The sequence below is a fragment of the Cebus imitator genome, unplaced genomic scaffold (assembly GCF_001604975.1).
Source record: "Cebus imitator isolate Cc_AM_T3 unplaced genomic scaffold, Cebus_imitator-1.0 Scaffold326, whole genome shotgun sequence".
Taxonomy (NCBI): domain Eukaryota; kingdom Metazoa; phylum Chordata; class Mammalia; order Primates; family Cebidae; genus Cebus; species Cebus imitator.
The window spans coordinates 1,971,686-1,988,804 of NW_016107641.1; the positions used below are offsets into that span (position 1 = coordinate 1,971,686).

The window sequence follows — 17,119 nt, forward strand, 5'->3', positions numbered from 1 at the left end:
GCAGAAAATGCAACTAAAAAATTCATCATTTGTTTCTAATGAAAACTGTTTGCAAGCTAGGAACAGGAAAAGAGATTCTTAACTCATTAAAAGGTGTGAACCAGAAATTTAGAGCACATATGCTTGACACATACAAAGGGTTCCTCATTCAAGTTAGGAAAAAGACACAGGTGACCACTCCCATCATCATTCCTGGCTAATCCTGGGCTAGAAGAGCGTGGTAGCACAGTAAGAAAAAAATAAGATTTATAAATATTGAAAAGAAAGAGGCAATCATGCTGTTACTTGTAGATGATCTTTTGTATATCTAGAAAATGGCCAGGCGTGGTGGCTCACACCTGTAATCCCAGCACTTTGGGAGGCCAAGGAGGGTGGATCACAAGGTCAAGAGATCAAGACCATCCTGGCCAACATGGTGAAACCCCGTCAAAAATTAGCTGGGCGTGGCGGTGTGCACCTGTAGTCCCAGCTACTAGGAGGCTGAGGCAGGAGCATCTCTTGAACCTGGGAGGCGAAGATTGCAGTGAGCCGAGACTGTGCCACTGTACTCCAGCCTGGTGACAAAGTGAGACTTTGGGAAGGAAGGAGAAAAGAAAGGAAGGAGGGGAGGAAGGAAGGAAGAGAGGAAGGGAGGAAGGGAGGAAGGGAGGAAGGGAGGGTGGGAGGACCAGTTGTTGAAGCTTTAGAACTATAATAATCCGGCAGTAAAAAAAATCAAAAGACTAACAATAAAATGAAATAGCTAACACATAGCTCTTATTTTTGTGCTAGGCACTATTCTAAGCCCTTTAGACCAACATGACAAATTAGAAAGTGTAATCGTTTTAGCAACGTAACAGAAGATTACCCAGAATACCTTCTAAACAAATGTTATTTATAATGTTAAATATAATGTAACAAAACAAAACAAAAAAAAAACCTGTTAACAACATAGCTGAGATCTTAGCAAAGTCAAGCTCCAGGAAACACAAGTGAGAAAGAAACTACAGAGTGGTCCACACTGCCTGAAAAGTGCTGTTCCTGAAATACGGAAGTTTGGATTTAACACCAAGGCATGGATAGCAGAAAAAATGTGGGTTTGCTTCAGAGAAAGAGGCAGAACTGGGATCCCCTCATACAGTCGTGGCCTTCAGAAAAATGATGGGCTAGAATGTTTAATAGAATCCATCTCCCGCTACAGAGAAGCTTTGCTGTTTGAGCTGGATTCTTAGTGGGGGACTTATTCTCCCTCATATCTCACCCACCTCCACACTCAGACAATTCATAACTATAAGTTCATATGAATTTGGAATTCAAGCTTACATTACCACATGATCCAAACACTGAAAGTTAAGAAATAACCAGAAAAAAAATTGGCCCCTGGTTGATAATACTTATGAGACACAAGTATATAAAAAAAACCATGCTGGTGAGAAAGCCCCCTTGAAGATGCCTCACCCATCTTTACATACAAAAACATCACACACACACACACACACACAACCAATTTACTGTGAGGGAGAGCCAGCAGACACCACAAGGAGCAGGATCAACAGCAAGACCTGCACCCAGCGCAGTAATCCGTTGGAGACTATGAAACAGTGATGTTTAAAATTATTATAGCCACAAGAAGAAAAATTCAATTTAAAAAAAGGCATTGTAAGACAAAATCGGGAAACTTAGAGGAGAGAGAGAAGCAATTTTAGAAATAGACATTATAGTTGTAAAATTAAAAATTCAGGCTGGCCACAGTGCCTCATGCCTGTAATCCCAGTGCTTTGGGAGGCCAAAGCAGGAGGATTACTTGAGGCCAAGAATTCAAGACCAGCCTGGGTGACATAGCAAGACTCTGCCTCTCTGAAAGACTTTTCAAACTTTAGCCAGGTATGGTGGCACCTTTCTGTAGTCCCAGCCTCTTGGGAGGCTGCAGCAGGAGGATCACTTGAGCCCAGGAGTTTGAGGTTGCAGTGAGCTATGAACAAAAGTTTGCAGTCAGCTATAATCTGAGCTGTGATCATGCCACTGCACTTCAACCTGGGCAAAAGTGAAAGTATGTCTCAAAAAAATAAAAATAAAAATTCAATGGATAGTTTAACCAGAAAGTTAGAAATAAACAGTTCCAGAAGGGTGAAAGCAAATGAGGAGAGGCAGTATTCAAAGAAAGAATGCCTACAGTCTTCCAGAACTGTTAAAGGACATGAATCCTTAAATTCAGGAAGCAAAGTTTCCATACCGGATGAAAATAAATCCATGTATCTCTGAGGACTGAACCAGAAGGGGAAAAAACCACATAAATCACAACAAAACTATAGGACACCAATGACAAACAGATGATATCCACAAAGGAACAACTTTTAAAACAGGCAAAGTAAACAATTTTCTAGAAAATTATTACCAAAATTGACTGAAACATTGAACACCAGAAGATATTTTTTTAAATGTACAAATCAGCGGCCTTTATTACACTCACAGTGTTGTGCAGTCACCACCTTCATCTAATTCTAAAGCACTTTTATCACCCCAAAAAAGAATCCTGTACCCATTAAGAAATCACTCCCCATCCCTCACTCCCACCCTCAGCCTCTGACAACCACTCATCTGCTTTCTGTCTACAGAATTCCCTGTTCTGGGTATTTTATATAAATGGGATCATACAATATGTTATCTTTTGTGTCTGTTATGTCATCCATGTTATTGCATGTATCAGTACTTCATCCCTTTGTGGCTGAGCAATATTCCACTGTATAAATATGCCACATTTTGTTTATCCATTCATCTGTCAATGGACGCTTCAACTGTTTCCACATTTTGACTATTATGAATAGTGCTACTATTAATATTCATATACAAGTATTTGTTTGAACATCAGTTTTCAATTTTTGGAATATTCCACAAAGTGTAATTGTTGAGTTGTATGGTAATTCTGTGTTTAACTTTTTGAGGAACCACCAAGCTGTTTTTCACAGTGGCTGCACAATTTTACATTCTCACCAGCAACATATAAGGGTTTGTTTATCCACGTCCTTGTCAACACTTGTTATTGAGTTTAAAAAATTTTTTATTACAGTCATGCTAGTGACTGTGAAGTGGTATCTCATCACGGTTTTGACGTGTATTCCCCTAAAGACTAATGATCTCAAGCATCTTTTCATGTGCTTTTTGGTCATTTATCTTCTTTGGGAAATGTCTATTCAGAATTATTTAAGCATTTTTAATTGGGTTGTCTTTTTGTTAAGCTCCCAAATTCTCTTGTACCTTATGCTATTTATTAACAACTGTACTGAGATATAATCCATATACCATGTAACTTATTTATTTCAGTAGTACAATTCAGTAGCTTTTAGTATACTCAAAAGATACATGCAACCATCGCCACCTCAATTGTAGAACATTTTCATCACCTCAAAATCGAAAACGTACCTCCAAACCCCTAACTTTACTTATGACCCTTTAAGCAACCTACTTACCACTCTTTAAGCAACCACTAACCTACTTCCTGTCACTATAGAGATTTCCCTCTTCTAGACTTTCATATGGATGAGATCATAGCATGTGGTCTTTTATGACTTTTTCACTTAGCAGAAATTTTTAGAGGTTCATTAGTGTTGTAGCATGTATCAGTCCTTCATTGCTTTTTGGGACTGAATAATACTTCATTCAATAGATATACTGCACTTTAAAATCCATTCACCTGTTGATGTATATTTAAGCTGTTTCCACTCTTTGGCTATTATGAGCAATGCTGCTAGAGACATTCATATACAAGTTTCTGTGTGGACACGTTTTCATTTCACTTGGTTATATACCCAGAAGTGGAATTTCTAGGTCATAGGCTAGCTGTGTGTTTAATCATTTGAGAAACTGCAACTGTTTTCTATTTTACATTATCACCAGCAGTATCTGTGGCTTCCAATTTCTCTACAATCTCTTGTCAACACTTGTTTATCTGACTTTTTATTTTAGCCAACTTAGTGGGTGTGAAGTGATATCTCATTGTGGTTTTGCTTTGCACGTCTCTGATGGCTAATGATGTCAAGCATCTTTTCTTTTTTTAATTTATGTATTACACTTTAAGTACTGGGGTACCTGTGCAGATCGTAAAGGTTACATAGGTATACATGTGCCATGGTAGTGGTTTGCTGCATCCATCACCCCATCATCTACCTCAGGTATTTCTCCTAATGCTATCTCTCCCCAATCCCCCCACCCCCTTCTATTCCTCCTCTAGCCTACCGCCCTCGAGGCCCTGGTGTGTGATGTTCCCCTCCCCAGGTCCATGCGTTCTCATTGTTCAACACCCACTTATGAGTAAGAATGTGCGGTGTTTGGTTTTCTGTTCTTGTGTCAGTTTGCTGAGAATGATGGTTTCTAATTTCATCCATGTCCCTGCAAAGGACATGAACTCATCCTTTTTTACGGCTGCATAGTATTCCATGATATATATGTGCCACATCTTTTTACATGCTTATTGGCCATTTTTATATATTTGGGAAAATGTCTAATAAGATCCTTTGTCCATTTTTAAAGTTATTTCTCTTTTGAGTATTTATTAGATATGATTCACAAATATTTTCTCCAATTCTGTAGGTTATCTTTTTACTTTCTTGATGCTACCCTTTGGAGTACAAAAGCTTTAAATTTCAATGAAGTCCAAATTCTTTTTTTTTTCTTTTGCTGCTTGTGTTTTTAACGTCATATATAAGAAAGCTTTGCCAAGTCCAAGTACATGAAGATTTATCAATTTTCTTCTAAGAGTTTTATAGGTTTTGCTTTGACAGGTCTTTCATCAATTTCTTTTCTTTTTTCTTTCTTTCTTTTTTTTTTGAGATGGAGTCTCACTCTGCCACACAGGCTGCAGTGCAGTGGCACAGTCTCAACTCACTGCAACCTCCACCTCCTGAGCTCAAGCAATTCTTCTGCCTCAGCCTCCCGAGTAGCTGGGATTACAGGCATGCACTACCATGCCCAGCTAATTTTGTATTTTTAGTAGAGATGGGGTTTCACCATATTGGCCAGGTTAGTCTTGAACTCCTGACCTTGTGATCTGCATATCTTTGTCTCCCAAAGTGCTGGGATTATAGGCGTGAGCTATCATGCCCAGCCTCTTTCATCTATTTAAAAAAAAATTTTTTTTTTTAGATAGGGTCTTAGTTTGTCACCCAGGCTGGAGGACAGTGGCATGCTCATGGCTCACTACAACCTTGAACTTCCTAGGCTCAAGTGATCCCCTCACCATAGCCTCCTGAGTAGCTGGGACTACAGATGCACATGACCATGACCAGTTAATTTTTTTTTTTTTTTTTTTTTTTTTTTTTTTTTTTTTTTTTTTTGTAGAGACATGATGTTGCCATGTTGCCCAGGCTGGTCTCAAACTCCTTGACTCAAGCAATCTCCCCACCTTGGCCTCCCAAAGTGCTAAGACTACAGGCATGAGCCGTCACACTCAGCCATTTTAAATATGTGAAGTGGGGTTTAACTTCATTCTTTTGCATGTGACTATCCACTTGTCCCAGCACCATTTGTTAAAAAGACTGTTTTTCCCCATTTAATGGACTTGGCACCTTTGCCGAAAATCAGTTGACTACAGATATTTGGGTTTATTACTGGAATCATCATTTTTTAAAAAAATTAATACAACGATCTATGTCTATCCTTATGCCAGTAACACTTAATTAATTACTGTTGTTTTGTAATTCAGAATGAGGAAATGTGAATTTTTCTTATTCTTTTTCAGGATTGCTTTGGCTATTCTAGGTCCCTTGAAATTTCATATAACTCTTAGCATCAGCTTGTCAACTTCTGCAAAGAAGTCAGCAGAGATTCTGATAGGGATTATGCTGAATCTGTTGGTAAGTTTGAGAAATATTGTCATCTTAACAGTATTAATGCTTCTGATCCATTAATATAGGATGTTTTTCCATTTATTTAGGTCTTCTTTACTTTCTGCAATGTTTTGTAGTCTTCAGAGTATAAGTTTGGCATTTTTTGTTAAATATGTTATTAAGCACCTTGTTCTTTTTGATGCTGTTATGAATATTCCTAATTTCATTTTTGACTATTCATTGCAAATGTGTAGAAATATAATTTATTTCTAAATATTGATCTTGTATCCTGCCATCTTGCTGAACTCGTTTATTAGTTTCAACAGTTTTTTTCAGGAGATTCCCTGGGACTTTCTACATATAAGATCATGTTATTTGTGAACAGAGTTTTTCTTCTTCCTTTCCAACCTAGATGCCTTTTTTTCCTTCTTGCATAATTGCAATGGCTAGAACCTCCAGTATAATGTTAAATAGAAGTGTGATAATGGGCGTTCTTGTCTAATTCATAATCTTAGGGGGAAAGCATTCAGTTTTTCACAATTAAGTATAAAGACAGCTGTAGATTTTCGTAGCTGCTCTTTATCAGGTTAAAGTAGTTTCCTTTCATTCCTAGTTTTTTGACCATTTTTTATCATGAAGAGGTGTTGGATTTATTCAAATGCACTTTTTTTTTTGCATCAATAGAGATTTTTAATATATTGATATAATGTATTACATCGATTTTCACATGTTAAGCCAATCTTATATCCCAGGGATAAATCCTACTTGGTAATGATGTATAATTCTTTTTATACATTGCTGGATTTGGTTAGCTAGCATTTAGTTTAGGATTTTTGCATGTGTTTCATCAGACATATTGGTCTGCAGTTTTCTTGTGGCATCTATGAGTGTTTTCAGTATCAGGGTAATACTGGGAAATACTCCCTCCTATTTCTTGACAGAGTTTGAGAATAATTGCTATTATTTCTTTGATTGTTTGGTAGAATACAGTGATAAAACTGTCTGTGCCTGGGCTAGTCTTTGTAGGCAATTTTCTGATTCCTGCTGTTCACCTGCTATAGGTGTATTCAGATTGCCCATTTCTGTAAGGTTGCTGGTAGTGTCTACCCTTTTATATCAGATCCTAGGAATTTGATTATTGTCTTTTTATTGGTCGATCTAGCAAAATATTTGTCATATTTACTGATCTTTTCAAAGAACCAGTTTCTAGTAATATTTTCTCTACTGTTTCTCTATTCTTTATTTCATTAGTTTCTACTCTATTATTTCCTTCCCTCTGCTTGCTTCAGGTTTAGTTTGTTCTTCTTTCTTCAGTGACTTAAGGTAAAAGGAAGGTTACTGCTTTATTTCTTCCTCTTTAATACAGGCATTTACACCTATAAATTTCCCTTTAAGCACTGTTTTAGCTACATCCGTATAGTTTGTGTCTTCATTTTCATCAGTCTCAAAGGACTTTCTGATTACTTTCTTTTCTTCTTTGGCCTATTAGTTATTTAGTAGTGTGTTGTTCAATTTCCTAATTGTGAGTTTTTCAAATTTTCCAATTTTTTTATTTCTAATTTAATCCTGTGATTATGATCACAAAATGCACTTTGCATTATTTCTATCCTTTTAAATGTATTGAAGTTTCACGGCCTAGCATAAGGCCTATCCTGAAAAATGTTCCCATGAGCATTTGAGAATGTATATGCTGTAGTGCTTGGGAGAAGTGTTCTATAGATGTCAGTTGGGGCTAGTTGGTTTATAGTGTTGGTCAAGTCTTCTATTTCATTGTTAATCTTCTGTGTAGTTCTGTCCTTTATTGTAAATAGGTTACTGGAGTCTCCAATTATTATTGTGGCCATTTTCTTCCTCTATTTCTGCCAGTTCTTGCTTCCTGTGTTTTGATACTGTTAATAATTTCATATATATGTTCACAACTGTTATGTCTTCTTGATGAGTTAACATTTTTATCATTATACAATGTCTAGGAGTATTTTTGTCTTAAAGTCTACGTTGTGTGACACGAGTATAGCCAATCCAGTTTTCTTATGGCAATTGTTTGCATGATTTCTTTTCCTATCCTTTTAATCAATCTATTTGTGTCTCTGAACCTAAAGTGTGTCACCCATAGATAACAAAGAGTTGGGCTGTATTTTTCTAATCCAATCTGACAGTCTCTGCCTTTTGATTGAATTAATTCACTAACATTTATTATTGATAAATTGAATACAATTGCTTTTTGTTTTCTATATGTTCCATTATCTTTTGTGTTCTTTTCATCCTCTTTTACTATTGCCTTTTGCATCAAGTGAGTATTTTTTAAGGTAGTATTTTAATTTTATTAATAATTTTCAACTATATTTCTGGAGTTACTTTCTTAGGGGTTGCTCTAGGGTTTACCATATACATCTTATCAGAATCTATTAGAATTATACAAGCTTAACTCCAATAATATATAGAAGCTTTACTCCTACATAGCTATGTTCCCTTATCCCTTTTTTTGTGATATTTTACTTATACATATTGCATCTATTAATGTTCCAAATCCAACACATTGTTATAATTATTACCTCACAATCTGCCATCATTTCATTAGTCTATTACAGCTTTATTCCCAGCCACCTCCTTTGTGCTGTTTTGACAAATGTTACACATATATGACACTGCTGTATGTTATAGCCCAACAATACATTATATACATACTATTTGATATAGTTGCATTTTGAATCAGTTTTGAGAAGAAAAATGTGCATTTATACATTTATGTGACTTTTATAATCATAAAATTGCTTTCACTGGTGCTCTCTGTGTGGACATGAATTACTATCTAACATTACCTGCTTTCAGCCTAAAGAACTTCCTTTAATACTTCTTATTAGACAGGTCTATTAACAACAATTTTTCTGTTTTTGTTTATCTGGGAAAAGTATTTCACTTTCATTTTTGAGTAATATATTTCTGAATATAGAATTCTTGGTTGACAGTTTTTTTTTCTTTGAGCACTTTGACTGTTATATCTACCTTTTGGCCTGTATTATTTCTTCTGAGATGTCAGGTGTTAATTTTGTTCCCTAAATGATGTATCTTTTTTCACTCACTACTTTCAAGGTTTTCTCATATTTAATTTCAGCATTTTTTACAATGATGTGTCTGTGAATCCCTCTGCATTTATCATGCTGAGAGTTCACTAAGCTTCCTAGATGTTTTCCAATCAACTTGGAGAGTTTTCAGTCATTATATCTTTAAATATTTTTTTCTTTTTCTTCTGCCTTTCTTGTACTCCCATTACATGCACACTTAATGGTCTTAATGGTGCTTCATACGTCTCTGAGGTTTTGCTCATTTTTCATTCTTTTTTCTCTCTGTTCTTTAGATAGCATATCTCTCTTACTCTATCTGCCAGTTGGCTGACAATTTCTTCTGCCAGTTCAAATCTACTATTGAGCCCCTTTAGTGCATTTTTTGTTATTATACTTTTTAACTTCATGAATTTAGCTCTTGCCACTTGGAACTGGAGGGCATTAAGAAATGCTGGTATCTTGGCCATCCCTGTGACATTCCATACCCCTGAACAGGGAGCTGCGGGAGAGGGAGTTCTATCTTCTTGGCTCCACCCACTGAAATGGGAGAGAGAGGGCATGTATTATGGCTGAAGTGTCAGATTCACTGTTCTTACCAAGATTTGGATTTTCTTGAATAAGTGTTACTTTATTCTACATGCTTTTAGGACAATTTTGGGAGACATTAAGTGTGTGTGTGTCTCAGTATAAGAAGGAGATGTTTATTTTTTGTTACAATTTTCACCAGTTATAGCTAATTCCTAGGATAGTGGATCCACAGGGCCCTTCACATTGCTATTCTGGAAGTGAAAGTCTAAAGGATATTTCAATGTTAGAAAACTTAACTGTGTACTTTACTACACTAAGAAAAGCTATACAATTATATCAATATATACCAGAAAAGATTTTGAGGATAATCATTTTACCACTTGTGATAACCAACTGTGACATTACAATGATAAAACAGTGGGTTACTAGCAAAGTTAGATAAATGGACCAATTTAACAGAATGCAGAGCCAAGAAAAATTCCGATAAATTATATGAAAATTGGTAAAGGTGGCCTTATACATCAGGAGGAAATTAATAAAATATTTTTTAAAGGTGCTAGCTATTTACATGGGATTAAGTTTATGAGAATGTATTCATGACCTTAGGTAGGGAATGGTTCTTAAATAAGGATACAAAAAAAAATGGAAAGACTGAATTTACTATATTTTAAAATTTCCATATGATAAACATCACAAAGTAGACACACATAAATATGCTAATTCTCCCTATTTTTATATAAAAGTTAAAGATTCACAACCAAAACTAAAAATCTATAAAAACACCTAGGAATAAGACTATTATGCAATGTGCAAGACATTTATGAAGAAAGTTATGAAAATTTCATCCAGAATATAAAAGACTTTAAATAAGGCCTATCACAATACTAATGGGAAACATTATATTAATTATAAAGAAGTCTATTATTCTCAAATTAATGTGTAAACAAATGCAATCCTAATCAAAAGAACACAACAATTTTACTGGAATTTAATAAATTAATTCTTGATTCAGCTGGAACAGAAAACACAAAAGAATTAGACACTGAAGAGGGGGAGAAAGGAAAGGGAGCTTGCCCATGAATAGCAAAACAATGCAAAGCACCAAATGACAGTGTGAAGACTGTGGTTGGTAGAAAAAACACCTGGATTAACTGGTCAGAAATAACTTAGCATGTGATAGGTTGAAAGCTGACATTTCAAACTGGTGGAGAAAAGAGTATTTGTTGATCACGGGAATAACTGCCTTTTTGTTTTTGTTTAGGGGAGCAATCCTAAAAGATAAAAAACCCACAGGAAAACTAGGCAAGTATAACACAAATAGGCAATGTATGGTAGAGATCTACAAACGGCCAATAAATATGGAAATATTTGATTTTATAAGTAATCAGGGAAATTCAAGTGAAAACAAGATATTTTCAATCATGAGATTGGTTAAAACAAAACAAAACAACCTACCAATACTGATACCACTTACTGTGGTCAAGGGTTGGAGGAATGGATCCTTTTGTGGATGGTTAATTGAAGGAAGCAATTCTGCCACATCCACTGACATTTAAAATCTACATCATTAATCCAACAATTCTATGCAGGCAGAGCTATACTTACAGGAATAAAAATGTCTTGCATATAATATTAAATGAAAAGTTAGTTGCAAAATAAGAATGTTATAACCCCATTAATATCAATTACATCTATAAAGCAAACTAGTTGCTGTAACAGACAGACTTCAAAAGACAGTAGTTTAAGCAAGTCAGTATTTTATTTTACTCTTAAATAACAGGTCAAAGGATAACAGTTCAAGACTGGCAAGCCAACTTCTCCTTCCTCAACACATGACTTCCATCTCTTGAGATGCCAGGTCACTATTGAAGCTCCCACTGGCCTCCCAGACAGCAAGAAAGCGGAATGTCAAGGAGAGTGCATACCTTGCTTCTTTATTTAAGGGGCCAACTGGCAAGTTTAAAACTTGGTCATGTGGCCGCAATTAACTGTAAAGGAGGCTGAGAAGTATGGTCTTAAGCTGAGCAGCCAGACGTCCAGTTAAAACTCTCAGAAATTTTATTAGTAAAGGAAGAATGAGAAAATGAAATTATAGCAGCAGTCTGTGTCACATGATTCTGTAAATGCATAAAGAGTAAACACCAAACATGGCTGTACTTAACTGTGGAACAAGAGCAAGACAGTGTGGGGGTGGAGAGGCAGAGTATTGCTTGAACATTTTTAATAGTGATGGTATTAACATATTTAATTTTTGACAAAATTTTAAAATCCTTTATCTGTGCTGATAAAACATGTTACACACATTAAATCTGTCTACAATGTACAAAGCTTTTAAAGTTCCGAAAATTAGATTTTTATCTAAATGAATAAATTAATCTGTATCACTAAAGCCATTCTACTAAGAGCATTGTTCTCCAAGTCCCTCCACCTGGGAGGCACAATGGCAATGTGTACAGATCTCCACACTGAGACACCACCTACCCAAGGTCACGGTACATCGGTAGCAGAACCGAGACAAGAACTGGAACAAGGACCATCTTGGTCTTGCTGCATTACAGCTGTTGACAGCATCTGCTTCTTGAAGAGAAGGCTATACCCTGTCTAGCTCAACACAGTTTATGCTTCAGACAGTATAAATATGATGCCCAAATGCTTCACATGAGTGAACAAGGTCAGTATGTCACCCCGAGAACAAGGAAGACACAATTTCCTTAAAGGCTAATGATTACGAAAATAGAAATTAAGAGCTCCCCAGAAACAAACCACTTAGTATAAAAGGAAGGAGTTTTGACTTCCTTCTAAGCCAAGTACTCAAGTTTACGACTTACCAGCCTGTTTAAAAATTCTTTCTATGACCTCTAAACAATGATGGCAAAGTGACAAAAATAATGTAATCATCTTCTCTCGTTGCATATAAACCAAACTAAAAACAAAAGAAATAAACTATAATAATTTAAAAAAAAAAAAAAACTAGAAAATCCTGGTGGGAATCATGTAGGACATCTGTAAGAAAGATTCTTTGCTTACGCAAAGTATTAGAGCAGAGAAAGCAAAACCCATGTCTTCTCATGCAGTCTGGTGAGGCTCCCCATGTCCAGACCCCTCCTCTCTGAGTCACAGGGATGAGCGGACAGATCTGGACACAGCTGTCCACATTAAGCATAAGTGAGATATAAAGAAACAGCAGGGTAGGAGGGGCAGACATACTACAGAAAAACAAGAGAGAGGAAAAAGAGCAGGCCAGAGAACACAAGCCCAAGAAACAAACTGCACTGAGGCAGTTACAGAAGAAATTCCAGAAATACAATGCATTTCAGAAAACAACACTTCAAAGATGAGATGATAAAATCATAGTGAGAAGCAAACAAGAAAAACAAGGGTAAGAAAATCAACTGAGGATCAAAGCAACACCATCACAGAACCATAAACACATAAACAGTAGGGAGAAACAAACAGCCGTGGCTGGAAACCAAACCACAGAAACAGGAAAGCCGTTGCAGGGAATGCAAAGGCAGGCGCACAATGAAGGCAACTGGGGAGAAGACAGGCTGCTAGCCTGCAGACAAAGAGGCCTGGAGTGGTGTCACTTCATGGTAATGATGGCTGTGTCTGCTGTGGGCTGCAGTGATGTTTGTGTGCATGCACATGTGTGGTTTTTATGTACTTATTTTTGGCTTTAATTGATTTTTTTTATGATAACACATTTTGTGCCTAGGAAGGAAAAAGTTGACCTTTGCTTAAAGGAAAGCCAGGATAAGCTGAATACCCTACAACTTTCCACAAATACATGTCTCATCATTTATTATCATGCTATTTCATGCTTTACTAATAAAAATACCCACCAATTTATCAGTACCTTGAAAAGAGGATCTTTTCAAGACAATTAATATAATTAACAAACAACAGATAACAAACCTGACCTTTTTGGGTGGCAAATGATACGTTTAAACATCTAAAGGTTATGCATCAAAATAATGCTGTTATCAGACATTGATGAACTAATTTACTGAACAGGTTTGACCGAATGTAAGACCTGTTTTTAGCACCAATAAAAAAAAATTACTGAGATTTCTGTTCTGCAAACTTGTAATTATGCTCCCTCACATTTTTTGGGTAAAGGAACAAATATGCTCAAAGGAATAACTGTAAGGTCCCTGATTTTATAACATAATTCAGAATGCCAAAAAAAAAATTAATCCAAGTATTTTCTCCTTTAGTTAGCATTATTAAAACTTTCAACTTTCAGAGAAGAGTTTCTTCTTCCTTAAAGTTTTAATTCTGAGGTAGACGTCATGCAAACAAACATCAAGTGCAGCTAACTTCCGTCAAGCATGATTATTAATAATAATAATCAGAAATGCTGTTAGAAAAAGTGACTTGAAAGTTTAGGAAGCAGTGTTGTTTAGCAGTATTCTGGCTTGAGTTTCCAAATTCCTTCACCACCAGAAGTTCTATGAAAAGTGCACAGATTTCTCAATAGTTCTCGGAAGACACAAGACTGTGATGCAGATAACTTGGATTCGAACTCCTGCAGTATCTCCCTAGTGCTGGCCTGGCCATCAGTGTGGGCCTGGAAAGCAATGAAGTTTCTCATCTCCACCAGAAGGTCATCGTGTTCTGTGGTGGGCAGTGACACAGAAGCTTCCTGCAGGTGCCCGCTTTCACTTTCTAAACGTTCTGGCAGAATCAGGTGGTTTCTAGCTCTCATTTTAGCCAAAAGTGAGGACGAAGCGAGGGCCCCAGATGAAGACTCTGCATCTTCTGCTCTTCCACTAAAATGCCCAGGGACATTATCTTTTCCCTCCTTTTTCATGACGCCATCCTGGAAAAAGATGACCACTGTATTGATATATTTAATTTCTAGTTTATGCCCCACTTCCTTCCCCAAAGGCTATGAGGGGTCTCAAGACAATACACATGCCAGGGTGGTAAGGTTGACCAGGTAAGACTGAGACTCCACCTAATGAAAACGAAATGGAGGAGAGTCTGGTATCTAAATCCTACCACTGTTACAGACTATTTTCTAAAAACATAAATTAATTAAAGGGAGGGCAACAAAGCCATTCCCTTAACCGCCACTGCATGGTGGTGGAAGGGAAGGCAGAGTCGTGGCTTCCAGGCACGGTTCTAGGGAAATCTGTATCTAGGAGGCCCAGGACTGTTTTCAGTGCCTGTGGGCTTTTCCTATTCTTCCTCTCAAATGGCCCCTGACCTGTACACTGTGGATAAGGAACAATATCATAGCTATACATCTTTTTCTTCACGTTTAAGTCTTCTTACTCTTTCCTACCTTACATCTAATCCAAGTTTCCTTAAAAATCAACAACATGAATCTAATTCTCAAATCCCTACTGCTAAAAGCAGAGAACACGGGAAGTCAAAAAGGTACTTACTCCTAAACATGTTCATATTAACTTAAAATTGGAGTCTGAATCTGGGAGTTTTAACATAATCCTTAATTAGAAAGACCAGAAAGACTTCCACTGAATGATGAAGTCTGGACTAGTCTTATCCCCTGAAGCACTCAAGGCATGTAGGGTGTTCTTGAACAGAGAAAGACAGGCACTCTGCTCTAGCAGCTCGTGAGTTACAGACAGCAACATTCAAGGCAGTTTCTGGACCTTCATTTCAGAGGCTTGTGGTCTCTGGAGCTGGCACTTCCCCTCTAGACAAGGCAAGCTGTCTCGGCAGCAACATACCTATCCCTGTGTTAACCTTCTAATGGCAAAACAGAAATGCTGCTACGGAATTTGGGTTAAGGACTTTGTCTAGGAAATCAGCGGGTCCTCTTAGATTCAAGTGAATGTGCATTGTAAATCAGAGCACAACACAAATATCAGGTGTCATTAAATCAGAGATAACTATTTTCTTCATATTCAGAATCAGCTGAAATTTTCACAGCATCCAATCAAGCAGGTCTCACCCTGAAAAGCAGAAAGGTTATCATATTACCTGGCATTTCTCTGCTGGAGATTTTGATGAAGGATGCTGCACAGAGAAGTTAGAATTCCTTTTCTTACCAAATCTACTCCTAAAGAAGGAAAAGAATCACAACAGATTAAATGTTTGCTTTTGAGACTTAGAGATCAAAATACTCTTTCAACAATGAACCTCTTCCTGGAAACATTTCCAACTGCATGGTTATGCTTTCACAGCCACGCCATTTCTGCTCTATCACCCTGATTCTTCCACTCCACTCTCCTAGAAAGTAACTGCTGGTCCCAGCACTTTGGGAGGCCGAGGCAGGCAGATCACTCAAGGTCAGGAGCTTGAGACCAGCCTGATCAACATAGTGAAATCTCTTCTCTATTAAAAACACAAAAATTAGCCTGGCATGGTGGCGAGTGCCTGTAATCCCAGCTACTTGGGAGGCGAAAGCTATAGTGAGCTGAGATCACACCACTGCACTCTAGCCTGGGCAACAGAGCGAGACTCCATGTCCAAAAAAAGAAAAGAGAAGAAAGTAACTGCTGCATCTCAGAATGAAAACAACTCATTATCTTTGTTCAAAAGATGATGGGAATCACCTTCAATTCCAGGTAGGAAAATCATTCTAAAAGAGCATACTGAATAGCAAAGTAATTACTGTGTGTTGTAAACTGGCTAATTGTCTCATTAAAGTTTAATCATTATTCTGTATCTCTTACTATTTTTATCAACACCATCTCTCAAAAAAAAAAAAACAATCACTTCTTCCCCTGAAACCATTTTGGAAAACAAGGGATGAAAGCAAGGAGGAAGGCAAAGTTATAATAGTGTTTCTCCAAGTCACCCAGATTGGCTGCCATAGTCCCTCCCTGAGGGACTTTCTATTCCTGAAGGGAATAAGTCTTCTACACCTGCCCTAATTTTATTTCTAGCCTTAGTTGTTTGGCCTCCTTACAAGCATGGCACGCAGCAATCTCTTACTTTGTTCCTGCTGGTGCACCAGAAATCCCCCTGTGGCCAGTCCAGGTGGGAACACCAGACACTGCTCCCAGACACCGCTGACGAGAGAGCCTCAGTGCTTTCAAGGCGTCCTGAGCCACTCGGTTGGCTTCTGCCTCCACCAGCACGAAATCTGGGCTGGCTCCATCCATGATGGCATCATGCTTCATGACACTGTGCACGCCAACTAGCAAGAAAGGAAATAGCACAGTGATATTTCACTTTGTACGCAAGAAAGACACTTTTCTCCTCTATATAAGTATAGTGTTGCAATAGACAAAAAACAATAAATACTTCTAGTTGCTATTTACTGAGTGGCTATTATGACTTATGAACCTCACAAATGCCATTTCTATTCACAGTGTCACCACTACCATATGAGGTATTTTCATTGTCTCTGTTTTTATAATAATTGAAGCATAACACTTTAATCACAACTTTAACATTTAATCTCCTTCCTGCTACCTAGAAGGGAAGTGAAAACCTTCCACTAATAAACTTTTCATGAAGGAAAAATATAAATCAGAATTATATAATTTCTAAAAATAAAAATCATGAAAACAATGCATTATCAGAATCATTGGGATATATTTAATGCAGTAACAAGTAGACAATTCATACCCTTGAATACTTAAATCAATAAAATGAAAAAAGATAATAAACAAATACTTGAATTAGTCTCGAGCAAGATGGCCAAATAGGAACAGCTCAGGTCTGCAGCTTCCACTGTGATTAACACAGAAAGAGGGTGATTTCTGCATTTCTAATTGAGGTATCTGGCTCATCTCCTTGGGACTGGTT

General features: G+C 37.1%; 1 protein-coding gene across 4 annotated transcripts in view; it reads right to left on the reverse strand.

The window, feature by feature from the left end:
* Window positions 1-10,238: 10,238 nt before the first annotated feature.
* ERCC6 (ERCC excision repair 6, chromatin remodeling factor) overlaps window positions 10,239-17,119 on the reverse strand; it is an 89,210-nt gene continuing 82,329 nt past the window's right edge. For 3 of the 4 annotated variants that reach the window (XM_017504687.2, XM_017504686.2, XM_037730021.1), the window contains exons 19-21: window positions 16,301-16,505; window positions 15,344-15,422; window positions 11,432-14,213 (exon numbers count right to left, since the gene is read on the reverse strand). In XM_017504687.2, the coding sequence (XP_017360176.1) occupies window positions 13,794-14,213; window positions 15,344-15,422; window positions 16,301-16,505 (704 nt within the window). In that variant the 3' untranslated portion in view covers window positions 11,432-13,793. Of the gene's footprint in view, window positions 14,214-15,343; window positions 15,423-16,300; window positions 16,506-17,119 lie in introns of all 4 variants that reach the window. The other variant, XM_017504685.2, reaches the window with a different exon arrangement.